This window comes from Cetorhinus maximus, chromosome 9 (assembly GCF_964194155.1).
Source record: "Cetorhinus maximus chromosome 9, sCetMax3.hap1.1, whole genome shotgun sequence".
Taxonomy (NCBI): Eukaryota; Metazoa; Chordata; class Chondrichthyes; order Lamniformes; family Cetorhinidae; genus Cetorhinus; species Cetorhinus maximus.
Genome location: NC_135887.1, coordinates 85,058,755 through 85,085,908, shown reverse-complemented (window position 1 = coordinate 85,085,908; position 27,154 = coordinate 85,058,755). Strand labels below are relative to the sequence as shown.

Below are 27,154 nucleotides of genomic sequence, written 5' to 3'. Positions count from 1 at the left end.
AATGAACATGACAGGCTTTGCCAGGGAGCTTCCAAGGCCATATATGCAGTCAATTGCACCCTGCACTTGCAGGAAACCTGAGATTGCTGCAAATTCCAGTGCTCTTGCAGCCTGGCTTTTGGGGTCCAGATGTAATTGTACAAATTGGTGCGCTCTCCAGAACATGGCATCTGTGACCTCCCATGTGCACTGTGCTGCTGACTGGGAGATGCCGTACAGGTTTTCAGGGGAGCCCTGGAAGGATCCACTGGCAAAAATGTTCAAGGCGGCAGTGACCTTCAATGCCATTGGCATTGAATGCACTCCAAGTCCTTTTGACCACAGCTCATCTTGGAGAAGCTAGCAGATGTGAGCAATCACATCCCAGGACATATGAAGGCACCTCTGGCATTGCCTTTCATTCGTTTCTAGATAAGAGTGCTGCCTGCGATGCACCCATGGTTGGGCCAATGATCGCCATTGCAGTGGACTCTGTTCGCCAGCATCTTGACCTTCTTGAGGCCCTGCTACCGCTTGCTGCTCAGGCTGTTGCTCCTCCTGCCCATGTGCCAACCAGTGACAGGCCCTCTTTCTCCTCATCTGGATGAGAGCTAGTACCAAGGCAGGGTTGCCTGCAACCTGCATCATCGTTGGCGCAGTGGATCTGTGAACACATTGAAGTAATAAATTAAGTGAGCATATCTTTTACAGGTTTCCTCAAAGCCAGCAGGCCAGTGCTAAGCCCTTTGCTGGCCTCCATCTAGATATGGCATCCCCACCCCACCCCACCACTTCCAGCTGCCTGACATCCTGGAGGACCAGGGATGGCTGTTCCTCCCGTTCATACATGACTGCACATGGAAACATTGCTCCTTGACCAAGATCAGTGCCTTGGCATCATAGAAAGACTAAGCACATCGGCCCTTGTCAGATATGACCATTCAGCAAGAGGACGGAGGTTTGGAGTCGCGGCTCCACACCTTGCTGGGATCTTGTAGTTATGAGACCCATGAGTCAGGAACAAACCTGTCGCCTTGTGTGCTTCACCATAGGGAGAACACAACTGAGCATGATAGACATCCAGTTGCCTCATAATTATTAGGGTGTCCCTTCAGTCAGTCATTTGTGCTGACCTTGAACTCCACCCATCCGAAAAGACCCTCCTCCCACTTTGAGGGATCTCAGTTACTGATTAGCTGAGTGGTCAAAAAGTTAGATTTGAAAAATGGTTTATCTACTGACCTCAAAGTTGTGGAAGAAGTGAAGCTTGCCAGGTACACACCACTTATATACAGTCGTAAAAATGAAAGTTCTAATTTCCTGCTGACGGGGAACTTAATTTGGAGAGGGAACTTAATTCCTGCGAGGTGACCTTTTAATGAGATGCTAATGCATGCAAAAGAGTCCCAATATTGTTCATTGGGAAACTTGACCCACCTTAAAAGTCCTGAGAACTTAATTCCTAAAGTTCATCCGGACATCAGGAAATAGATTTTTGGCCTCACACCAAATTAAGTTCCCCTGCCCACCATGATTCCCGCTGCTGGCAGGACCAGAAGATTCTGCGCATTAACTCTGCTTCCCTCTCCAAGGGCTTTGCCAGACCTGCCCGGTGTCGACTGCTTTGATTACATCACCCTATCAATTGCTGAAACAATGGGCAGAATTTTATCTAAACAGACCAGCATGCAGCAGACAGTCCCGTAGCAGCTCGTGAACCCATTTATCATTGAAACAGGCTTTGCAGTGGCTGTAACTTAGCATAACATGAGCAGTTCACTTCTAGGTTTCCGAGCTAATCAGGGAGAGCAGATGGGATGATTTATTGAATCTGTTAAAGAAACTATTCCTAATTAAAGGAGCCCTGGCAGGGGGTTAGAATGGCTGAACTGTCATTGTTTCCTGAGCAACCACAGAAATGGAAATGAGTCCCGGGAAAGCTGCTCCAGGTCTCTGACTCTTACCTGGAGGTTCTGCTGTGGGATCTGAGGGACTGAAGTGAGATGATGGTTCCAGCTCCAGTCTCTCAAATCAAGCAGGCATGCATGGAAGTGACTGAGGAAATAAACAGGAAGAGGGTGGTTTCTTGAGCCTGGATACAGTTCAATGACCGCAGGAGGGTGATCTATTCTGTTGTTACCCTTGGAGGATACTGCTTGGACACCATGAAGCAGTTTTGTATAAGTTTCTACTGACAATACTTAACTCTGTACATATTTACAGTAGGTATGGAGAGGAATGCAAACTAGGTCTTTACACATTACTACCCATCTCTAGACTAACCCTTAGCTCTTCGTCATGTGCCATCTTAAATCACCGTGTGGATGGTACTGTACTCAGTCTTATGTTAACCTTTTAGGTACCAGATCCTTCTATTTCACCTCCCTCAAGTCTTTATCCCCTTGATAGAGACTTGCATTAGTTTACTTCTAGTTTGCTTCAAGTCTTACATTGCTATAAGTCTTGTGTACTAATTTTAATGTTACAACTTAAAACTATTCTACGCTATTTCATAATTACATCAAACAACATTAACATTAATGGCATGCATTAACAATGTTCTTACTGTCCCACCTCCCCCCTTCAAATCCTTGACATCAGAGATTCAGGCAGCCTGAAGGTCTTGTATCCCTGCCACATCTCCTTTGCCATCCAGTCAAGAGAGTGGTATGCTCCGGAGGTTCTTGCCCTTGGTAGTGGTTTGGAGATCATGCTGGGATGTAGGCATGGGTTGTTTTTCCTCTTCCATTGACAGGTGGTACCCCATGCCTGGTCGGTCTGGTTGGTTTGGTGGTGATTGGTTGTAGTTAGTCGTGATTGTTTCTTTCTGGGAGAACAAAACTGATATTCATCAGGCTGTTGGTGTTTTTTCTTCTTCTTTCGCCTTTTTTGGCATCTGGAAACTCTTTGCGATTGAGGGAGAGCCTGTCTGTGGATAGAAGAAGATTGAGTAGGTAGCTCACCTTTGTTTAGTTGTGCAGGTTGTGTGAGGCTGCTACCTGGTTCCAGCAGAAGCTGTATTTTCTAATGCTGGCTGGAGGTTGTCGGGTTTGTGTGGTGGTTGACATGTCTACCAATCATACCATGGTTGCTGGTTGAGGTAGAGGCTTCTCTGAAGGTCATTGCAGCTCTGACATCACTTCCACCAGGGGTGCTGTGGTAACCTTATGCGCGGTAGGCTAGTCTGGCCCTTGGGAAGGTTTGTGGACCTGGAATGAAGAAGAACAGACCTGCTGTGCAAAAAGAGAAGAGAGGTTACAAGTGAAGCCAACATTTGAATGCTGTTTTATGGTTGAGCCTTCGGGAGGATGCTGGGTGGGGACTGTGCTTGGTCTCACATCTTCTGCCGGCTGAAGAAGATCGAGGGCTATACAGGCATCCTTGCTGAGGAGAGAGAAGGGCTGATTTCGCATGACATACATGAGCTCCGTGATCTGTTTATTGCCATACTTCAAGGGTTCCTGTGCTCCCATGCCGTAAAGCGAAGTGTCCGTCATTCGGGTGCAGAGGCCTTGGAGCCAGGGTTCCTTGTCATGTAGGGCTGTCACTCCGGCACCTGCCTCTAATTTAAAATTGGTTAGATGGCCATTCACCATGATGTCTGATGTCAGAAGGAAGAGCCGCATAATCTGATGTCGCACAAGAAGAGAGGTCTTCTGGGTCATTGGCCTCGACCTTGTGGATGGCTTTTGGGTTGTCTGTGCAGTGCTGGGGTCTGAACTTGCACAGCTTACCGAAATGTCCTTGTCTGTGGCAGTGGGAGCACTGGGCAATACTCATCTTTCCTTTGAGGGCACTTCATACCACAGCACTGGCAAAGTCGTTCAGCAGGGTGTTCAGGTGCGGCATACCCTGACTTGGGCTGTTCCTACATTTCTGTGGCTTGATATAGTGGACTGAGATGTGGCTTCTGCCTCATGAAGTGTTCTTTCCTCTGAGAATGGTCCTGTGTTGATCATGCAGCTCAGAGAGTCTAACCAGTTGGATAGCCTTGTCGAAATTAAGATCATCTTTGGCTTGGAGAAGGTCAGAGAGTGAATCATCCACTGCACACACCACAATTCTGTCTCAGATGACTTCAGATTTTAAGTCGCCATATTCACATCCTTCTGCCCTGCATGAGAGATCATTGATGAAGGAATCAATAGGTTCCCCAGGCTGCTGGACTATACTGTTCAATTTTGTGCATTCCTGGATTTTATTGAATCTCAAGTTAAAGAAACGGTCAAAAGATTTTAAAACATTGTCCAATTTAGCAAATGACTCATCTGTGGCTTGCCTTGCAATGATGTAATCGGCAATTATTCCAATGGAATAAAGTAGTGTGCTAATTTGCTCTGCCTGCAATTTTTTAGTTAATCATGTAGCAGTGCTATACCTCAAAAATCTTTTTTTTCAATAACTCCAATTCTGGGATTGATCACAGCCATTGGAGAGGTCAATTGGAGGTGGGAGCGGAGAATTGCCCAGCGTGAAACGTGGCTCTGCACTGGTCGGGAAGGGCTGAGCTGGGGTGGGGTCCTGTCGGCTGCCAGGTCCAATGATGACCGAGCGGCCGGTTTAAAAAAAAGCTCAGGCAGCCCCAGAAAGGCTGCCAGGGTAGGACGTCTGTCTGCCGTTGTAACGATGGAGTTGAGTGCAGCTGCAAAAGCCAGGCGGGAGGTTAGGTTGGGTGGGCACCCGGTCTCCCACTTTTCTGATGAGTGCCTCGCTCCTGGAAGAGGTGGCTGCCAGGATGGACACCCTTGTCCCCAGAGATGGGAGGAGAAGGCCACCGCACCTCACCAAGAGGGCATGGGGCTATGTGGCAGCCCTGTTTAGCAGCCATGACGTGGTGCGGTGCATATGGGTGCAGTGCCGGAAGTGCTTCAATGGCCTGCTGCGCTCAGGAAGGGTGAGTACCGTGTTGACATGGGTCAGTGTGCAGAAGTGTTAAGGTGTGGCCGTCCCCCTGTGGACCTCAGGGGTGCTAGAGTCTGAGTGCTAACTGTCAATGATGCTGGAGCTGGCCAAGGGGTTGAGACCTGACTGCTCTGACTGAGTGCCTTGTGGCTCGAGGGTCATGACTCGGATGTGCACTTTGAGGTGTTCCTCAGCTGGGGTTGGCCAGGCTGCAATGATGTTGCAGGTGGAGAGTGGACTAATCAATGCTCCTCTGTCCTTTCAGGTGAAGTTGAGCCATAACCAAGCCAAGAGGGCACGTACAGGCGGAAGCCTGCCCAACCTGCTACGGCTCTCCTGGTTTGAGCAGGGCGCCCTGGAGCTCGAGAGCCGGCACACTCCCCATGCAACCGTGCCTGGAGAGGCGGCGGTGCCAGACGAAGGTAAGAGTGCAATGCACAGAGGTGAGACTTTTGGATTGTGCAACCATTCTAGTGCAGTCTCTTCATTGATGGGAGCCTTGGACCTGGAGTTCCCATGGAACATTGAAAGATGATGGCACTGTGATGCAGATCTCCATTGTCTCACCAGGGTGCCTGGCATGCACAGTGACAGAGTGATGACTTTAACTTGGGTGTCCAGCAAGATGTGCAGGAGGATCTGGCAGAGATCCATGAGGGTCTGCATGCCATGGTCTCCATGTGTGCAGTACTGTACATAGTCTCATCTTAACTCTTTAGGTACCAGAAGGTACTACAGAGGTAGGCAAGGTGAGTGGCATAACACTTTCAGGTGCTAAGTCCTACACTCTGACTTTCCCAGCATTCTCCTGCACAACACTCCTAGACCAACACAGCTTGTTGTTCCACTCCCTGCTCACATTCCCATCTGAACATCCAACACTGACCCTCACCCTCATCTTTGTGCCGTTTCATACCATGCTTCACAGTCATCTTCCACAAATGGTGACCTTCCCTTCTCGACATAATCCATTTCTTACACTCACAACTCTTTGTTTTCTCTCCTTGCAGGAGAAGAGAACACAGGACAGAATGTATGGCTGCTAAATTTGCTGATGATACAAAGTCAGGTAGGAGAGTAGGTTGTGAAGAGGACATAAGGAACCTGCAAGGGGATATAGATAGGTTAAGTAAGTGGTCAAAAATTTGGCACATGAAGTATTTTGTGGGAAAATGTGAACAGGTCCACTTTGGCAACACAGTATATTATTTAAATGAAGAGAGATTGCAGAACTCTGTGATACAGAGGGATCTAGGTGTCCTGATACATAGAACCAATGAAAAGTTATGGCACAGAAATAGGCTATTCAGCCCATCGCATCTGCACCAGCTGAAAAAACTAGCCTCCCATCCCACCTCCAGCACCTGGTCTGTAGCCTTGCAGGTTACAGCACTTCAGGTGCAGATCCAGGTACCTTTTAAATGAATTGAGGGTTTCTGCCTCAACCACCAATCCGGGCAGTGAATTCCAGATACCTGCCACCCTCTGGGTGAAAAAGTATTTCCTAATATCCCCTCTAATCCTTCCACCAATCACCTTGAATCTGTGTCCCCTGGTAACTGACCTCATTACTAGGGAAAACAAGTCTTTCCTGTCTACTCTATCTAGGCCTCTCATAATTTTGTACACCTCAATCAAATCACCCCTCAGTCTCCTCTGTTCTAAGAAAAACAACACTAGCTTACCCAATCTTTCCTCATAGATGCAATTTTCAAGCCCTGGCAACATTCTTGGAAACCTTTGCTGTACTCTGTCCAGAGCAATTATGCCGTTCCTGTAAATGTGGTGACCAGAACTGTAGGCAAAACTCCAGCTGTGGCTTAACCAGCGCTTTACACAGTTCCAGCAGTACATCTCTGCTTTTGTATTCTATACCTTGTACAATAAAGGAAAGCATTCCATATGCCTTTACCACCTTACCTACCTGTCCTGCCATATTCAGGGACCTGTGGACATGCACTCTACTCTCACTTCCTCTACCCCTCTCAATATCCTCCTGTTTATTCTGTATTCTCTCTCTTTCTTTGCCCTCCCTAAATGCATTACTTCACACTTTTCTGGATTGAATTCCATTTGCCACTTTTCCGCCCAGTCAACCAAACCATTGATAACATTCTGGAGAATCACAAAACATTGGTTTGCAGGAAACAGCAAGTGTTTAGGAAGGAAAACGGAATGTTGCTGTTTATTGCAAGGACAATTATATGGTAAAAAAAGCAAAGTTTTGTTACAGTTGGGCTTATTTGTTGGTGAGACCACATCTGGAATACAGGCTGGGATTTTCTATGCCCGCTGGCATTGGGTGTGTTCGGTGGCATGAGTGGACAATATGGTGTGATCGGTTTAATGACGGCGTGAAACCAGTTTGTGATTGTCCGCTCAGGCCGCTGATGGTGGGCCGCATTGTCTGCCTCCGGACGTCAGGAACCTCATTGTAATACATCAGCATATCATTATTAAGCCTACCTGCTGGAACTGTCCCCCCCGGCTGGACCGTCTGCCCACATCGGCGGCTAAGCACGCTGGTGTAGAGCACGTCTTGCCAAGTGTGACATGAAGAAGTCAGGGCTTACCCATCATGGTTCTGCTCACATTGCAGGCATCTGAGGAGCAGAAGATGCTGGACCGCGACACCGAGGGCACACTGGAGGAATGTCCATGGATGCTGGGGTGATTTTCATGGACATGGCTCTGCTGCGAAGTAGCGCACAGAAGTTAGATAGTCACCATTGATGCTCACAATGGGTGATGGTGGAGGGTGTGGGAGAGGAAGGGTTAGGATTAGCTGGGAGAGGAAGAGGTATTGGGGGAGTGAGGTTGGGAGGGAGGGAATGAAGGTGTAAGGGTGGGAAGAGGTTGGGAGGTGGGGAATGAAGGTATCGAGAGAATGGGGGGAGGAGTGGGTATGGGGGCGAACACCTCAACTGGGGAGGTAAGTGTAAGGGAGGTGGAAGGTGCAAGGGAAGGAGCACAGAGAGGGGAGGGTATCCAGGGGGAAGAATGGGTATGGTGAGGGGAGGGTGTCCAGGGGGAGCAAGGGGTGTGAGAGGGGAGGGCATAAGGGTTGAGGAAGAAGTAAGAGTGGAGGAAGGAGTCAAGAAGGGGGTAGGAGTAAGGCTGGAAAGAGAAGTGAGGCTGGAGGAAGGAGGAAGAGGTAAGGCTGGAGGAAGGAGTCAGGAAAGGGGAGGGACTAAGTGGAGGGGTGGAGCCTGGGGGAGTGGAAAGACTGGGGGCGCGGTAAGGAGTTCCGGTGGGAAAGGGTTCTGGGGGGGAAAGGGTGTGGAGGGAGAAGGGGTGCGAAGTGGGGAAGGGGTTCCGGGGGGGTGAAGAGTTCCGGGGGAGAAGGGGTGCGAAGGGGGGTAGGAGTTCCAGGGGGGTGAGGCTTGCAAAGGGGGGGGAAGGGTTGTGAAGTAGAAAAGGGGTGCGAAGGGGAAAAGGGGTTGCAGGGGGGAAGGGGTGTGGAAGGGATGTGCAGATGAATGTTCACAGGAGGGGTCTGATGGGTCCATGTCTGTCTCCTGGGGAGTGAACTAAGGGTGGGGGAGGGGCATGGTATGGAGTAAAGGTGAGAATGATTAAGCACAGAGTGAGACGGTAGGGTAGGAGGATGAGGGTGCGATGGTAGTGATAGAAGGAATGGCAAGAGTGGTTGGTGGGGACCCGGAGGCAGACATGGACTCTGGGGATGGGAAGGGGGTTGTCAGGAAGTTGAATCTGGATGGAGGTGGGATTTTCAGGAAGGAAGGGAATGTGCATGTTCACTTGGATGTCACTGAAGGAAAGAGGTTGTGGCTGGTAGGTGAGGGGAGGTGGAAGGTGATGCCGGCGGGGGGGTTAACTGTGATCGGGTAGAGGAAGTGGGTGACTTGGGGAGGGTAAAGGATGGGGGAGCAAAAGTAAAACCGAATTAGCACCATGCTGTCCAAACCGAAAGTGAAATGAGAATTGTGGTGGGCGAGATCAGATGCTGCATGGGTGTGTGATCATTGGGTGGATGGAGATGCAGATCAGCTCAGGTGGACAACAGAAAGTGAACCCTAGCAGGCAGCATTCAAAATGCTCAAGACATTGAGATGAGTGTGAAATGTGAAGGCTCCGTGTGCGTGTGAGAGTGCTTGCACAAGGCTCCAACAGGCTCTGCCACACACACACTTTTCCCTCCAGAATCACTCATGGGCCGGCTGCTCCCTCAGCAGTGATGTGTTGTCTAGGCTGCTTATTTCCACCTCCTCATTGAGGGAGGAGTCCTCTTGGCTGCAGATGAGGAAGTGGATGGAGCTGAGGGACTGGCTGGCTGAGGGTGAGCCAAAGTAGAGATAAGTAGTGTATGGCAGCAGAGTCAAAAGCAGGAGAGAGAACAGTCACAGTTGCGTTGAGGGAGGGATGATGTGGTGCAGAATCGTCAGGCGGGCGTTCACCACCAACCTTACCGTCGCCACAGGCAGGGTCCACATCCTCACCAATCAGCACGATGGCACGCTCCTCAAAGTGAGTGAGGGGCCTAATGGACCACTCTACCCCTGCTCTGGGACGTCTCCCTGCTGATGTGAGCAGGCTTCTCATGCATGAAAACAGATGGAGAGAATGTGAGTAGGACACATGGCACTGCGTGGAATGTTTCTGTGATGAGCGGCACCATGGACAGAAATGAGGATGTGAGTTTGAGAGGATATGAGGCTGATGGAGATGTGAGGGTGTGTGTGAGAGTTAGTGGTGTTGTCCCTTGAGGTGTGAGATCCCTATGAAGGTGCTATCGGTTTGGGAGTGTGTGAGTTGAGAGTGATGAGAAGAGTGAGTTAACCTGGCAGAACGGATAAGACCAAACATCCTGTAGTGGCACTGGGTGACTGTCCTCTTTTTCAGGGCATTGGCACTGCCCACAGGCTCCCAAGCCTGGTTGGCAATGCTGCTGCCCATCCTGCGGCCAGATGGGTGTAGAGGACATTGTGGTGGGCCTCCATGGCATCCAAAAGGCATTCCAGTGATGCATCATTAAACCGGGGCTGCAGTCTTTTTGCCTTTCGTGGACATCTTCCTTCCAGTAGTTGTGGCCTGGAAGCACTGAGATGTGTGCGTGCGGCTGGACTTTAAATATGGCTTCCGGTGTGATGAAGCGGCGAGGTGATGGCAGGCGGGCGAATGAGAGCCCACCTGCCATCAAAATGGAGTGTTTCCCAGGAATGAAAGAATAATGTGGTGGGATTGGGACAATACAGTGTGAAAACCCACCATCGCGGCCAACGGGTAAAACATCGTTTTACCCACCCACTACCGCATTTAGTACAAATCTAGGATGATTCCGCCCACAGTTTTGGTCTTCTTACTTAAGAAGGGATATAATTAGAATCAGTTAGAAGCAGTTCAGGAATGGTTCACTCACTGGTTCCTGGGATGAAGGAGTTTTCTTATGAGGAAAGGTTGGACAGATTGGGCCTCTGTCCATTGGAGTTCAGAAGAATCTTATTGAAACATATAAAATCCTGAGAAGACTTGACAGGGTGGATGCAAGAGGATGTTTCTCCTTGTGGGAGAAGCCAAAACTAGGGGACATAGTTTAAAAACAAGGGGTCTCCCATTTAAGATGGAGATGAGGAGGAATTATTTCTCTCAGATAGTTGTTAGGATGTGGAATTCTTTTCCCCAGAGAAAAGTGGAGGCAGGGTCATTGAATATTTTTAAGGTTGAGTTAGGTAGATTCTTGATTAACAAGGGAGACAAAGGTTATCAGGATAGACAGGTATTGAGGCCGCAATCAGATCAGCCATGATCTTATCAAATGGTGAAGCAAGCTTGAGGAGCTGAATGCTTCTAATTCATATGTTTGCATGCACATATATTCCAGGGAGAGGGAGTGAACCGGGGATGGGGCATGTGGTCTTTGAAATAGCCACCTGATGGCCACTGGTACTTTATGCCCATCTGGTCCACTGGGAAGGAGGTCTTGTTCCACTATTCTACTGATATCAGCAATGACCGACTATGAAAGCCAGAACCTCCTGAGACACTGGTGCTCATATGTTGAGAAAGCTGATCTTTTGCTCTCTAGACCCTGTGTTGGGAGTCTCATCTCCTTCAAGATGGACCTCAGTCTTGTGGCATCTGTCTGAGGAGAAGGCAGCTGGTACTGCTGCTGGTGTTGCTCCTGTTGCCGCTGGTGTTACTGGTGCTGCTCCTCTTGTTCTTCATCAAGGTAGAGCTCCATAAGCTGCTCCCATGCTGCAGTGAAAGACTGACAACAGTGAAGTACAGATCGAGGTAAGCAAAGAGCAAGACAGGTGAACTAACTTCCAAGCAGTTGGAGATAACCTATCAAGCAGTATAGAAGAAGTACTGTGAGTACAAGCCTCTCACTTAGGCAAGGGCTGCAGCTATTCAGTTTCACTCTTCAATGGGTCCCAGCCTGTCAGTTTCACTGACCAAGCATTCCCCTGTGCTCTCACCTGGTTGACCCTGGCCATTTCAACACATCTCAGGAAACAGAAGCACTAACTGTTAAAGTCAGAATTCTTCTTAAATCCTGAGCTAATTGGTAATTTAAATATTTTAATGACTTACCCGACAGCTTCATGGGGTTTTCCCATTCACCTGCAAACTCACCTGGAATAAACCCAGAAGTGGGCAGGGACATGTTAGGTTCCAAATCCAACACCACTTTCTGGGGCCACCCCCACTCCCAACCGCAGCCTGCATCCAAACGCACACCTGCCCCATAGCAGTTAAAATTCTACCCAATCTCTTTCATAAAACTAGTAAATTTCTTATAACATTACTCATAATGAATCAAGAACTTGCTAATTTATAAAAATTGAGGTGTTATTAGGAGTACCCACCTTCCCAGAAAATAAGCAGTGTAAACGATAGAAGCAAACATCGTGAAGTACTGGAATGTGAACATTTTTACAGTGAAGCTGTTTTCTCGAGCCAACGCAGTGCGTATCTTTTCTGCAAAACATCAGAAGATCACTACAAGTGATTTTTTGATCTATCGTCACTCTGACATTCCCTGTACAACTACAACTGTCCAACCTTCATAAAATGTGGCTCAGGCCCAACATCCCAACTGAACTAGTATGACATTTTCCCTTCTCCCAGAAGCTTTCTTGTGATATTGCTTATTGGTGCCGGATTTTGTGCTTTGCGCTCAGGCCCTTTAGGAACTGAATTAAGACTGCCCAAGCTGACCACACTGCAGCCAGAAAACAGAGAGAACTTCCATCCCATCAATCAGGGCAGCACTTAAAGGCAGCAGACACATGGGAACACCACCATCTGGAAATTCCCCTTCAAGACATTCACCATCCTGACTTGGAACTATATCGCTGTTCCTTCACTGTCGCTGGGTCAAAATTCTGGGTCAAAATCCCTCCCTAACAGCACTGTGGTTGTACTTAAACCACATGAACCTACAACGGTTCAAGAAGGCAGCTCACCACCACCTTCTCAAGGCCTGGCCAGTGATGCCCACATCCCATGAATGAATAAATAAAAAAAAAACAGGTGTCCAGAGTTAAAGGGCAGTATCAAACCAATTGAACAACCCTGTACCACTGATATCCATAGCATAACTAAACTGTCCAGCTTTTTGAAATGTTCCCACTGTTACACTCATGCACCACAGCCTCTAAAATATTTGGGGTCCCAATGGACTCCCTTGTTATATCCAGCGACATTCTAATGCAACCTACCTGAAAATAGCAGAGACATGGATGTGCTGGACAAATACCAATTTTGGCTTTGAAGGAGGTGAAATCTTTGTCTTCCCCTTATGAGGAAAATGTGCAAACAGAGCTTCCCCAGGATACAATTGGGAGTTGGGACTTCCTACACTAGGCACTGAGGCTTCCTGATCGCTGATGGACATGGTGGGCCCCAATGGCAAGTCCAGGCTAAGATGGGTGCTTTCTAAAAAATATTTTTGAATTGGCACACCAGAGGGTTGAGGGGATGTGGCTGGGGTCTTGTTGGTGGCCTGGACACCTTCCCAAAACCTAAAGCAGGCACTGAATTTTCCTGATACATGGGGAAGGCTTTTATGAAGATGTGTTAACGATGGCCTGTGGATATTTGAAACCATAATTTGTATGAAGTTTACAACAGATTTCAGATTTATTAAATTACATACCCAACTGACACAGCTTCTTCGCAACTATATAATTGACCTGGAATATAAAATATCAACAATTAGTTTCTTATTCACTTTCTTAGGGTAAAATACTTATAGACTCATGAACATAGAAATTGATGTGACCTGGTTTTTGGGCATGGGGGGTTGAATTTCACAGCCTGCAAGTGCCAATTCTCAGGTGGGAAGCAAATAAAATTGATTTACCCACCTCATTTCCATGATTGCATCATAGCCCCGGTGAACCCACAATGCACACCTCTCTGTAGTGCTGGCAGGTGGTCAGCTAGTGTAAGCAAACCACATGCTTCAAGGGGCCTTCCCTTTTTAAAGGAATCCTTTGAAATAATGAATTTAAAAAAGGCACAGTTCCTATAAAATTAACGTGTTGAAGGCTCCTGGACAATCATTTGGGAAGCCTCAGGATGACGGGTGATGTTGCAGAATGCCACGGAAAGGGCATTCCATTTCAGTGACACCAACCTGGAGGCACTGATGAGACAAGTGGAGGCCAGCAGAAGTGCTATGTTTCTGCCAAGGACAGGTAGCCTTTGAATTGACCTTCAAAAAGGAATGGGAGCAGGTGACAAGATGGCATAATGCCCAAAGTGTAGCCCCTTGAACATGGCAGCAGTGCAGAAAGAAGCTTAATGACCACATTCAGGTAGTCAAGGTAGGTGAATACATTTGCCCATCTCTTGCACTTCTCAATGCACCACACCCCCACCACTCACCCTGGCAATCAGGACTCACCCATAACATCCTTTTCCTACACCTCATCCACATACATCTTCCAATCACGCCCACTGCACATACAACTTTGCCTCTACAGACCTTTCAACTCTGGTAGACATATCACCCAAGTCAGTGACACACAGTCATTGACATTTCGCTCTTTTTCTTGCAATAAACGGGAAAGGCAGAGAACTGGCAGAGGGCCAGAATATCTTTGTCCTCTCAACACCCTCAAGAAGATGATTTAATGAATCATCAGGGCCAATGCCACAGAGCCAGAGGCACCCTGTGCTGGAAAGGCCATTGAGGATGATGGTATATTGCTTCCTTCAGTACTTTTTCTACTCTTCGCTCTCATTCATGAAATGGAAATCGCAAATGGCATGACTGTGCTTTTCTCCCCATACCCAACCCTCCCCCTATATTTTTTGTCCTTTCAGATTGTCAAGAAATGATGGCTGCTCTATGAGAAAGGGCAAACCCATAAGAGTGAAGAGAAGGCCTCATCATTTAACCTTACACTCACAGCCACTAACTCAGATACTGGCACTAAATGGACTTTAAAAGTTAGTGTTGAGTTGGCATCAGTCAACTCAACCATTGGGCATGAATGGGTTACAGCCAGGCCAGAGGATTAGGACAACTCACATGCAAACTCCCTGGAGAATGAGGTTGCAGATAAGTTCTGGTACGGGGGCAGATGAGGACCTCATTGGGATGGACTACAGAAAAACACTTATGTCAATGCACACTGGAGATGCTTGGTGCTTTAACAGGCCTGCCGGACAGTGTGCACTCACTGGCAGAGATGATGGAGGAGTCTGCCTCCAGTGTAGCAGTGGACATAGTGCAGAGCTTGGATCCCCTTCTTTTGACCATAGAAGTGGTGGGCAACTCCATGGCAGCACTGCCAGGCTGACCCATGATGGAGCATCTGCTGGCTACAGTCTCAGTTTCCACTCCAGCCTAGGTGGAGCCTCCCTAGGTCCCATTATTGCATGGAAACTCATAAGGAGTTCATGAAATCCATGGTTGCTGGCATGCAGGCTCAAACTACCACCATCATGGGTTGGATCTCAGTGCTCAATGGGGAATGCAGATTCTCACTACAGTCCGGAAATCTCTGCTATAGCAGATTTTTTAGGATTGTAGAAGTCCTGCTCTTTGTGAGTAGTAGTGGCATCTTGGAGCATGAACCTGTTTTGAGCTGTCACCATATTTTGGTGTGTTACAATGTTTTGATGAAGCTTTGTTTATTCTATGAGAGACTTGAGATAGTTGGTATATAGTTTTTCGTGAAACTAATTATTAAGGCCTATTTACAAAGACCTCAAGGTGAGCACATGGTTTTAAGGACACAGACTGCTCTCTGTCTTGCTCTCTTGAAGCCTCTTGGTCATCTGACTCTTGATGTCATTATACATCATCAACAACCCCATTGTCTCATTAATATAACCATTAACTCTTCACTCGACATCTCCCCCCCAGTATAATCTCAAAAATGTTACTTTCTTTTGTTAAACTATTTACATTTACTACATTTGGTAGCACAAAACTTGAGTATTGCTGAAAAAGAGACATGTCTAAGCTGAATCTTTGAAAGCATGCCTAGCTGATCTAGCACCCACATATTGCAAGATTCTGAACGACCTGTCCAACTTTCATGTGCAACACGAATGTCTTACAGCGTTGTGAGGCCTTAACACCATTGCGGACATACACATCAGTCATCCTTAACAAGCGTGACTATATCAACAAAATGCACGCCATTCTGACTGACAGGTCCAAATTCATCTCCATTGGACCTGCTGCTCAACATAACCGGACAACCTTGCTTGAAAGTAAGCTAAAAAAAACGCTTGCTGGATTTGTATGAGAGCGATGAGCTACCGTGTGATATATATGACAGGGTTCATTCTCAAAGTTCACTGCATCCACGTATGTATGGGCTGCCCAAGGCACCCAAAAGCGATGTCCCTATACGCCCCATCTTATCAATGACCGGTTCTGTACAACATGAATTGGCCAAATGGTTGGGCGAATTGTTACAACCAGTTTTGACCAAGTTTTCCACACACAAGGTGAAGGACTCCTTCACATTTACAAAGGTCATACAGGACTTGTATATCAATAGAAATGCTGCGTCCATGTGCTCATTTGACATTGCTAGTCTATTCACCTTACTCATCCACTTAAGGGAGCCACAGATATTTGCGCTGCAGCACTATATTATGGCGATCTAGACCCACCACCATTGCGTGGATCAGTATTCATTGTACTTATGAACTTGGCAACTTATGCAGTTGAGTTCAGTTTTATTCACAACATGTATGCCCAAATAGATGGTGTTGCCATGGGATACCTTCTGGGCCCAGCTCTCACAAACATCTTTGTTGGGTTCTATAAGAAACGTGTCTTCAATGGAATGACACCTAACTCCTACCCCTCGCATATTTCCGATATGCAGATGATACGTTTGCTATATTTAAATCCACAGCTGCACGTAACAATTTCCTTACATGGCTTAATGGGCTCCATCCTGCACTCAAATTCACCTATGAAATGCAGCAGTCAAATGAACTCCCCTACCTTGATGTCGTAGTTGAGAAATCTGCCAGGGGGTTCTTTACCACGGTCTACTGCAAGCTTACCTTCACTGGTCAATATACGTGTTAGGATTCTTACAATTCCACACGCTATAAGATTGGTCTTATCGGTAACCTTGTAAATAGGGATTGAGCCATTTACTCACCATGCAAGCTTGATGCTGAAATAGGGTGCATCAAAGACATCCTGCAGGATAATGGCTACCCTGATCAGATCATTAAGTGCTATATATCACGCAAGCTCATGAATGAGCCTAAGGCTGTCACTTTTGGCCCTGAAAAGTACCCAGTCTGTCTCAGATTACCCTGGAAGGGCAATGTATCTCAAAAATTTGAGCAACAGGTGAAGCCAGTTGTTTCACATTGCTACTATGCTGTAGCAACACGCATGGTATTAGCTAACTGGGTATTGCCACCAAGCCAAAAAGATGTTCTGCCTATCACACAAATGAGAAATGTGGTATATGAATTTCAGTGCCAGTGTGATGCTAGGTCGTACTTCCCAAGACTGGCAAAACTCAAACCACAGTGTTCAATGTTGGATGTGATTCAGTAACTGGACAACATTTGCTAAATAATCCACAGTGTGCTAAGAATTACACTGACAACCAATTTAAGATTGTTAATTGGGCTTGCAGTCTGATACTGGAAGCTACATATATTAATACACAGGCAGACAGAAAGAACATATACATACATTGCGCCTGTTCCAGCTAAACAAAATAAGTGACAACCATTCGCTGACTCATTCCTCAGGGCAATGCCTTGACCAATCAGGGTCAAGCTGCCTGGTTTAAATTTCAAACAATTAACTGTCAGTCACCAGTGCATTCTCCAAGACAACGCCACTTGCCAACCAATCAGCAATCTCTTCACAGACAGTATAAATTGTTGTTTTCCCCTTATATTGGTATTCTTGCGAGTGTCCTGATGAATACAAGATGAAAAGCTTAGACATGTCTCTTTTTTCAGCAATATTTAAATAACATTTCCAACATCTGTAAACCTCATGCACTGTTTACTGTTACCATCCAACCCCTACCTTCCCCCACCCCCAAGTCACTGTCACCAAAGGTATCAATCCCCAACAGTGTTCTTAGCTCTCTTGGAGGATGTGTTGGATGTATGTGTTCCATTATCTTCTCCTTGGAGGGCAAACGTCTTGTTGGAGACAGATAGCACCTTCTCACGACTGCTGATTCCTAGGCTATGTCCTTTATGATGGCCTGCGTGTAAAGGTTGTGAGAACCAATCAAGGAAAAACTGACTCAAGAGAGAAATCTTCAGGACTCGGACGATCACAACCCCTTGAAAAGGAAGAGGACAAACTGACATTCTCTCTTTAATCTTCTTCTCTGTTGCACAATGGGAAAAGGTGGTGCTTTCACCTTTTATAAAGAATTTTGCAGCTGTATCATTCACTATTGCTGTGATGACGAAAGAAGTATTCAATTCTTGAGACATGAATGAATCTGATAGACAAAAATAGGAATGATGAACATCCCGAAGACATTTCTGGATACAAAGAAAAGACAACTTCCCTACTACTCTTGGGGTAGGAATTGCACTTTCTGTAGGTAGTGGTATCGTTTCTATGCTTGCTTCAGTGTGAGGCTGTAGATAATGGGATTGCAGTATTAGCATGAGAAAGTAGGGTTGTACCATCAACAGCAATGGAGTAAACCTTCAGACCTGGATCCATATGAAGTTCCTATGTAGTACTCTTCAGCCATTGAAGCTCTGTAGTTTGGGCCTCTGCTTCTTCACTGAAAAATGATTTGAGTGTATCCAAGACTTGCTAGGTGAGAATCAAGTGTGAGCTGTAGCTTACACTCATTCAAATTAATAAGCTCTGAACTTCCATTATTGGTTTGATCCAACTTGGAGTTAAGGATCTCATAAGTTAGCTTATTGCTGGCTGCAAGCAACTGCAGATGCACCTCATTGGTGGGTTCAGTGGAATAAGTAGACAAATTCACCTCTTTATTGCCTTCTTCAACGAAAGGCTGAATCTCCTAAAGAAAGACAACAGAGACTTCAGAGGCTTGGCAGCGGTGTCAAAGAGTGTAGTAAGATCTAGGACCTCTTTTCCCAACAGATCATCTGCTCCTGTAATGGCTTCATTCACCTGAACTCTGTCCGGGAAGAGACAACCAAGGTCTATAAGCTCCTCCAGCGGATGGTCACCGTCTTTTTCAGTGTCTTCTATTTTCGCATCTTCTAACCTGTCTGCAAAGAGAAGTGAGAGATCTGCAATTTCCTCCTGCGATCTAGCGGATGGCGTTTCTGCAGTAAAGAGTGACTCACTGCGTAATGAGTGGACTTCATTTGCTGGTGCAATTTTGAGGTCTGTTGGTCCTCTAACCAACTTTGGAAATTCATCCATGAGTATTGCTTCTCTGTCCTCTACTGATACCTCATCGACATTCTGTAGAAGACCAAGGGTGGAATTTTCTGCGCCTACTGGCATCAGGCATGCTCGGTGGCATGAGCAGACAATATGGTGGGAAGACCAGAAATCAGTTTCACGGCATCATGAAACCAGTTTGCGATCGTCCGCTCAGCCCATTGATGGCGGGCCGTGCTCCCCGCCATCGGACTTCAGGAACCTCATTGTAATACATCTGCATATCATTGTAAGGCCAGCCTGCCAGAATCATACCCCTGCCGGTTGATCATTCGTCCACAACACCATATATAAGGCATGCACTTGGCAGGCTGCACTTTGAGGGGAACTTGAAGGTGAGTACACAGTAACGTTGCGCAGTGCTCGCCCAGGTCACCTGTTGGACTTCAAGGTTGAGACATGTCGGGGGGAGTAGGAATACAAGGACTGCCCTGTGGTTGAGGTGATTTGGGGGGTGGGGTCAAGGGCTGCCCTGCAGTTGAAGTTATTGCACAAACATGTGTGGGGTTGGGGGCGGAGGGAAGCGGCTACGCTTGGGAAACCTTGTATAAAGTGGCCATTCCTCTGCAGCTGAGACAGTTCAGACGTAGCCCCATTGACATGGGTGGAGTTGGGCCTCTAGCTCTTCTGCCCACTCAAGCAACACAGAGGCATGAAAAAGCCACCAAGTGTTCCAGAGCTTTCCACCACTTGAGCACAGGCTGCAAACTAATGAGCGTTTTAGTGGACTACAAAACAGTTGTATGACTGGGTACATTGTACATTCTCCTTGCTAAAGCTGGCCATGAAGCAGTCACTGGTGAAGGCGCTCACCAGCCCCTTGCAATGTCATCATCCCGGTTTGGACCATGGTTCAAGCTAACAGTGCAGCTATGCAGTGCAGGTTAGGAGAAAGCCTGTGCCTGAGCTGAGAGCATAGCCTGCAGTCCAATGGGCAAGGCTTCCGCCAATCAGTCAGATGGAGTGGGGCGGAGGTAGTGGGGTTTCGGGCAGCCATGCAGCGCAATAAACTCTGGCCATCTGAGTGGTGGCCAGCACTCTCCAGGATGTGTTAAGGAGCTTTCAGACTTAACCAAGAGAAGTTCTTAGTATACTCAAACTAACCCACACATCTCTCTTTCTATTTCATCCTACAGGAGGAGTACATCAGGAGCATAGAGCCTGGTGAACTAGCTGTATGCCTCAGAGAGCTAAGACAACTGAGAAGAGAGTGATGGAGATGCTTGGCTGTGGAGGAGCAGCACCCTTAGAAAGAAGAGGCGACTGGGGCTCCCACACACGCTGCTGACGAGCCACAGTGAGCCATCATTGGTCAGCGCCTAGCTAGATTCAGGGTCTATAGACGCTGCCTTTCATTCCTGCAGATGACCGACGACAAGTGTTGCTGAAGACTGCACATGTCTAGGGAACTGTGTCTCGTCAGTCACATCTGCCAGCTACTGCAGGATTTGGCGCTGCGGGAACATGGAGAGCATCCACTGCCAATGGCCGCGAAATTGACTGTGGAGCTCAATTTGTACTCCAATGGCTCCTTTCAGGGCTCTACAGGTGACCTCTATGGGTATTACAAGCCTCCACCTACAAATGCATTCATGAGGTCACTCACAGATGCCACCTTTACAAGAGCATACAACTTTGCTCATTTTACCCGGGACTAAGAGAGCCAGGATGCAACAGCAATTGGATTTGCCCAGATCTCGGGTTTCCCACAGCTGCAGGGTGCCATCAACTGCAATAATGCGATGCTCAGATCTCTGTCACAAGGGGTCAGCTATGTCAACCGCAAGGGATTCCATTCACTGAATGCGTAGCTGGTGTGCGAGCACCACAAATAGATCCAGGTCTGCGCATAGTTTCCAGGGAGTGTCCCCGACTCCGACATTCACAGTCGGTCACAGATCCCTGACGTCTTTTAGGGTCCACAGAGGCCGCAGGGTTCGCTTCTGGGGAACAAGGGGTACCCGCAGAGGGCGTGGCTGATGTGGCAGCCTGAGACTGCAGCAGAGTGGAGGTATAACAAGGCTCATGCTGCAACTCGCAACTTGGTGGAGCAAACCATTGAGATGCTGAAAATGAGGTTCCAGTGTCTAACCCGGTTTGGTGGAGCCCTGCAATATAGTCCACAGAGGGTGTCATGCATCGTCGTCACCTGCTGCACCCTTTACAAACTGGCGCTGTAACCTGGAGAGCAGCTGGTTGAGGAGGAGATGCAGGAGCTGGAGGTCTCCTCTGATGAGGAGGACGTCAATAGTGATGAGGGTGGGGAGGGCCTCAAAGGCGACAATGAGGCCCTTGCACTGGCCAGACGAGGTAGGCGCGCTCAGGAGGCCCTCATAGCTGTTAGATTTGTGGAGGATGATGACAACATGCAGTGAGGAGACACCGTGGATCCTCATATTGCACCTATGAATGTTTGACTCCAGTCTGGCTTATGGCAGCGCACATACCCTCTGTGATAATGCTCCTGTCATTGAGACGCAGTGGAGGCCCTAATAGACGTTTGATTGCAGGAGGATGATGACGACATGCAGTGCGGACACTCCATAGATCTTCACATATACATAAATACATTGAGTGTATTTAAGACCGAGATAGATAGGCTCTTGATTGGTAAGGGATCAAAGGTTATGGGGAGAAGGCGGGAGAATGGGGTTGAGAAACTTATCAGCCATGATTGAATGGCGGAGCAGACTCGATGGGCCAAATGGCCTAATTTCTGCTCCTATGTCTTATGGTCTTATGGTCTTACATAGCCTCTGAGAATATCTGACTCCTGCCTGTCCGAGGGCAGCTCACTTGCACTCTGTGATCAGGATCATATCATGGAGATGAGCCATGAAACTTTAAAAGCACCTGATCCTTTGTCCGCCTTCAGTGCCTGACCCCATTCAGGAGCACAGTGTCACTGGTCACAGGTGCTGAAGGGATGGGGGCCGGCCCCACCTCAAAGGTGCTGAGAGCACACAGAGAGAGTGACTGAACTCCGCGTTGCCTGCCTACGACTATTCTGGCAGCAATCAAAAGCACTGTCGAGGTGCAAGCATCACTAATATGTCCAGGGAGTGAGAGGCCAGACCATACTTTGGTCTGAAGGCTGCACAAAGCACAGGGCAGAGGCCCTGGACTGAGACACCTGCCTTTATCTTGTGCAGAAAGGTTTCACATCTGAGTGACACTAACACTGGTCATCAGAAGAAGGAGCCATAGGCAGAGAGACATTCTTGGGAGTTTATTTACAATAGTGAACAGGATGTACAAATGATTAACACCCGTGCCCAGGCTGTGCAAGTTGCAGCTTCATGAGAGAGGTGTCAGCTGTGGCTCAGTTCATAGCACCCTCGCCTTTGAACCAGAGGGTTGTGGGTTCATGTCCCACTCCCGGAAACCAAGAACTGTGATTGTACTGGAAAGAGTTGCAATCTGTGACTGTTGATAACTCGAAAGAGTTTGCAGCTTCCTGAGAGGTGTCAGCTGTGGCTCAGTTCATAGCACCCTCGCCTTTGAATCAGAGGGTTGTGGGTTCATGTCCCACTCCTGGAAAACGAAGAACTGTGATTGTACTTGAAAGAGTTGCAATCTGTGACTGTTGATAACTCGAATGAGTTTGCAGCTTCCTGATTGGACACAGGTGTACCTCATTGCTGCTAGTGTAGTTGTGTGGTGGAGAAGGAGCCAGGAGTTGTTGCTACTTGCAGCCTTTTGCCTCAGGACTTCACTATCTGCCTGTCGTGCTGCTGCCCAGGAGAAACTACCTATACAAGACCTTATTGCTGAGACAGAGGGAGTGTGTGTGTGAGAGAGTGTGAGACAGGAAGAGAGAGACAGAGACAGAGGCAGAGGCAGAGACACACAACATACGACCGGGGAGTTGAGAAGACCAGTTCAGAGTCTTGGGGAGAAGGGGTGTGTGTGTGTTGCCTAATATCTTGCCCGCGTGTGCTGCCTGGTGAAGTGGGACAGGGCTGATTTCTGTGTGCCAGGTAGTACCAGCTGCATGGTGAAGACATTGCCCTCCCCTATGGGAAGAACATTGAGGCCCCAACCCACACTCCACTCAGTCGAGTGACATCCACCTACCCTGCACCCTTTACCCTTTCCCTCCTGTGTCTCCCTGTCCTTTTCCTCCTCTGCCTCCTCTCCTCTCTGTTTTTGTCATCCCAGAGAGGGAGGTCACACCATCCTTTTCCCTCTCCCCCAGGTGGGACATTCTCGAAAATAGAGCTTGGGGTGGGTGTGGCTCTGCCCCTATGGCTGCAACAGGGTCGCCTGTAGCCGGGCCTTTCCAGGCAATTGTGGAGGTGGTGCTGTCATTGGTGGTGGGGCCCCCTAAGAATATATATGCGGCCCCTGCTGCTCCCATGGCCCCATCACCTTTCCGCCTCCTTACTAAGACCCTAGACATCAAGAGGTATACCCACCCCGAAATGACGGGCGAGGCATGCGTCAGGGCTATGGCTGGGGTTGTTGGCCACCCCATACCCCCTTGTACCCCCGAGATGTCATCTGGCCTGCCAGGGGGCTGCAGCAGTCCATTCATGGCCCCAAACATTGGGTCATCAGGTGGCGGTGAGGAGTTCCTCCCCAGTCCCTCTCAACCTTTAGCGCCGGGCACCACCGTCCTGGGTCTGGAACCTTTTCTGGGCTCGCCAGATGACCCGGTGCCTGGGGCGGAGCGGGGTTCTGAGCTGCTGTCGCCCTGTGGCCCAGCACCACGAACGGATACCAGAGAGGACCCCTCTGGCCTTGATCAAGGCAGGGGCAGAGCCAGCTGGCGGCTCCGAATCAGTCCCTGCACTCAGTGCTGGGGGAGGTGTCTGAAGCCGGAGGCGATGATTCAGAGGAGGAGGTGGCTTCGATAGTGAGCACCGCCGACGACCTTAAGCCGTTGGAGCCAGGTGAGGTGATGAGGCCTTTGGTGCCCACTGTCGACTTCCCCCTCATCCCCATTGGGGATCTCTGGGACTTGTTGGTGAGCAATCGCGGTCACCGAGACAGGGTCCAGTTGATCTTGGACTGGTGGCATTTGTATCCGCTGGTGCTCTGATCTGCCCCAAAAACCCATGAGCTGGACTGGAACACCTGGTGGAGGGTCCACCCATTTCTCATTGGGCTCCCGAAGGAGAGAAAGACTTAAAATAGTCCTCTCCTTCTTGCACTTTGCATTAGGTGATGGTAGCACATACTTCTGGCAGTGAAGACTACCATAGCTAGCCTCAACATCAACGGCAGCAGGGACACAGAGCGCAGGTTCCAGAACTTCTCAGTTCTCAGGGACCAGAAGTATGCGGTGTGCTTCCTGCAGGAAACCCATACTGTTCTGGGAGACAACACTACGTGGCTCCTGGAGAAGCAAAGGAGGGGCGGGGGATGGGTCTAGATGACTCACCTAACCTCCAATTCTGGCCGGGTGGCTATTTTATTGGCCCCACATTTTCAGCCGTAGATCTTGAGGGTCAAGGAGCCGGTGCCAGGCCGGTTGCTGCACCTTATTGTACGCTTAGGTGGTGCGGCGCTTCACTTTGTGAATGTGTACAGTGCGCTGGGGGGGCAACAGCAGCAAGCGAGCTTCTTTAATGAAGGGTCCACTCATCTTGGCTCCATCGACACGGGCAAGTGCATTGTCCTTGGGGGGGGATTTCAACTGTACCCTCAAGGCCAGGGTCCGTCATAGTGCCCAGCACCGCATGCTAGGTGTGAGTAAGTTGAGGGTCCTTTGACTTGGTGGATGTCTGGTGACATCTCCATCCTGACTCGAGTGTTTTCACTTTTGTGCTGCCTGGAGTCGGAGCGTCCATACTCGGCCGCCTTTACCTTCGTTTCCAGTGTTCCGTCGGCTTCTGTGTAGCAAGTGCCACGCTCAGACCACTGTCTGGTGTGGGTGGAACTCGGTTTCGATAACATCCATCTGGTCCGGGACATCATCCACTTTTCCCAGGGGATTGGTCTGTCATGCGGCTTCCTGTCTCTTGACCAGGAGAAGGCATTCAACAGGGTGGATCACGCATATTTATTCGGGACTCTGTGAGCATTCGGGTTCGGGACGCATTTCGTCACCCGGATCCAACTTCTGTACGCAGCCGCAGAGTGTCTAGTTAAGGTTAACGGGTCCCTGATGGCGCCCCTTCGCTTTGGGAGAGGAGTGCGTCAGGGCTACCACCTGTCTGGCCAATTGTATTCTAACTGCGTGGAGCCTTTCCTGCCCCTCTTGCGGAAGAGGTTGTCAGGATTGGTTCTGCATGGGCCGGGCTTTGGGGTGATCCCTCAGCTTACGCCGATCACATGCTCCTCATGTTCACCAACCCGGCTGACCTGTGGAGGATGCACGAGTGCCAGGAGGTCTACTCTGCTGCGTCCTCTTCCAGGATCAACTGGGGCAAGTGTTCTGGACTCCTGGTTGGTCAGTGGCAGATGGATCCCCTATCCGAGGAGCTAAGGCCTTTCACCTAGAGCAGGACCAGCCTCCTCTATTTGGGGGTCCACCTCTGCCCTGCTGAGGAATCCTGGCCAGCAAGCTGGCAGGAGCTGGAGGCCAAAGTCACCACTCACCTGAGGCGCTGGACAGGACTGCTCCAAGTGCTGTCTCACTGAGGTTGAGTTCTGGTCATAAACCAGCTGATTGCTGCCATATTGTGGTACTGGCTGGTCACTTTGACTCCTCCCCCGGATTTTGTCACAAAAACCCAGATAATGCTCATTGACTTCTTCTGGGACAAAAGGCTGCATTGGGTCACTGCTGAGGTTCTGAGTTTCCCACTTAGGAAGGGCGGTCAGACGCTGGTGTGCCTATGCACCCAGGTGGCAACTTTCCGCCTTCAGGCCCTGCAGCGATACCTTTAGGTCAAGCCCCATCTGATATGGTGTGCCCTGGTGACGTATTTCTTCCGCCAGGTGCACGGCCTGAATTATGATGTGCAGGTCCTGTTTGTAGACTTGAGGGGCCTTCGTGGCTCCTTGTAGGCATTGCTCGTCTTTTACCAGGACCTGATCAAAGTCTGGAACATGGTTGCCTCGCGACGCAGCTCTCCGTCATCAGGAGTAGCGGCTATCGTCAGCGAGCTACTGCTCAGGAATCCGTACCTCTGTCCTTTTCAGTGGCTCGTGGACAGGGCGGCCATGGCTGCTGGGGTGACCAGGATCGGGGACCTGCTGGGTGGCGGAGGAGTGGGCTGAATGATTCCAGAGGAGTTAACACATCGCACGTCAGTGGACATCCAGGTCACGGACAATACCATTCAAGACCTTAGGGTGGTCATGCTCAGCCCTCACATCATTATAGGTCTTGAGGTAGCATAGGTGCGCGGTGGTTTTCCGTCTGAGTGTACCTCTGTTCGGACGGAATTCCACATTGGCCCCAAATCCCGAACCCTCCCTCGGGAGCCAGTGTCCCACAACCTGAGTCGCCTCAAGGAAATGCCCTCCGTGGCCTTTAGCATGGTGCGGAGAGGTTTCCTGTACAGGCTGCTGCTGCACACCCTTTACTTCTTTTGCCTCGCCCGCTGCCCGGACACACCCTGGTATGCTTTGTGGCCATTCAGTGGCGGAGGTCCCCAGTGGGGGGGCCCTCTACAGGGGTGTCCTCCCATTTTCCATCGGGGACCTGGGGTAGAGGGTGTTGCAAGCAACAGTCCCATACAACCGTAAATTGTGTTGGTTCAAGGACTCCCAAGATGCCTGTGTCTTGTGGAGTCAGTGGACTATCTATGTATGTATAGGGTGTTGTAGGCTGCACACCCTTTTCAGTTATTTGAAAAACCTTTTATTGTTGTTTTGTTTGCACTTCAGTCCCACGCTCCTGATCTACGGGCACCCAATGCGGAGAGGGGGCAGGAGGGAGAAGGACCTCCTTGTGAACCTGCTCCTGGGCCTGGCCAAGTTGACCAGTAACAGGTCCAGGCAGTGGGTGATCAAGGGGATCATCCGACCCAACGATCTGCCCCTTTTCCGCGGCTATGTTTGCGGCCGGGTGGCCCTGGAAAGGGTACATGCAGTGTCTGCCGGCACTTTCGAGGTCTTCCATGCTCGGTGGGCACCGCGGGAACTGGGGTGTTTTATTGACCCTCTTAATCACATTTTGATTTAATGTTTACATAGAAACTAGGAGCAGGAGTAGGCCATTCGGCCCTTCGAGCCTGCTCCACCATTCACTATGATCATGGCTGATCATGCAACTCAATAGCCTGCTCCTACTTTCTCCCCATACCCTTTGATCCCTTTCGTCCCAAGAGCTATATCTAACTCCTTCTTGAAAACATACAATGTTTTGGTCTCAACTACTTTCTGTGGTAAAGAATTCCACAGGCTCACCGCTCTCTGGGTGAAGAAATTTCTCCTCATCTCAGTCCTAAATGGTCTACCCCATATCCTCAGACTGTGACCCCTGGTTCTGGACTCCCCCACCATCGG

At 49.0% G+C, this 27,154-nt stretch overlaps 1 protein-coding gene across 1 annotated transcript in view; it reads right to left on the bottom strand.

Moving 5' to 3' along the window:
* The window catches only part of LOC144685067 (anoctamin-9-like), a 316,975-nt gene that overhangs the window by 75,330 nt on the left and 214,491 nt on the right, over window positions 1-27,154 (bottom strand). Inside the window, exons 12-13 of the mRNA XM_078549602.1 lie at window positions 13,004-13,040; window positions 11,712-11,823 (exon numbers count right to left, since the gene is read on the bottom strand). Coding sequence (XP_078405728.1) covers window positions 11,712-11,823; window positions 13,004-13,040 — 149 coding nt within the window. The remainder of the gene's footprint in view (window positions 1-11,711; window positions 11,824-13,003; window positions 13,041-27,154) is intronic.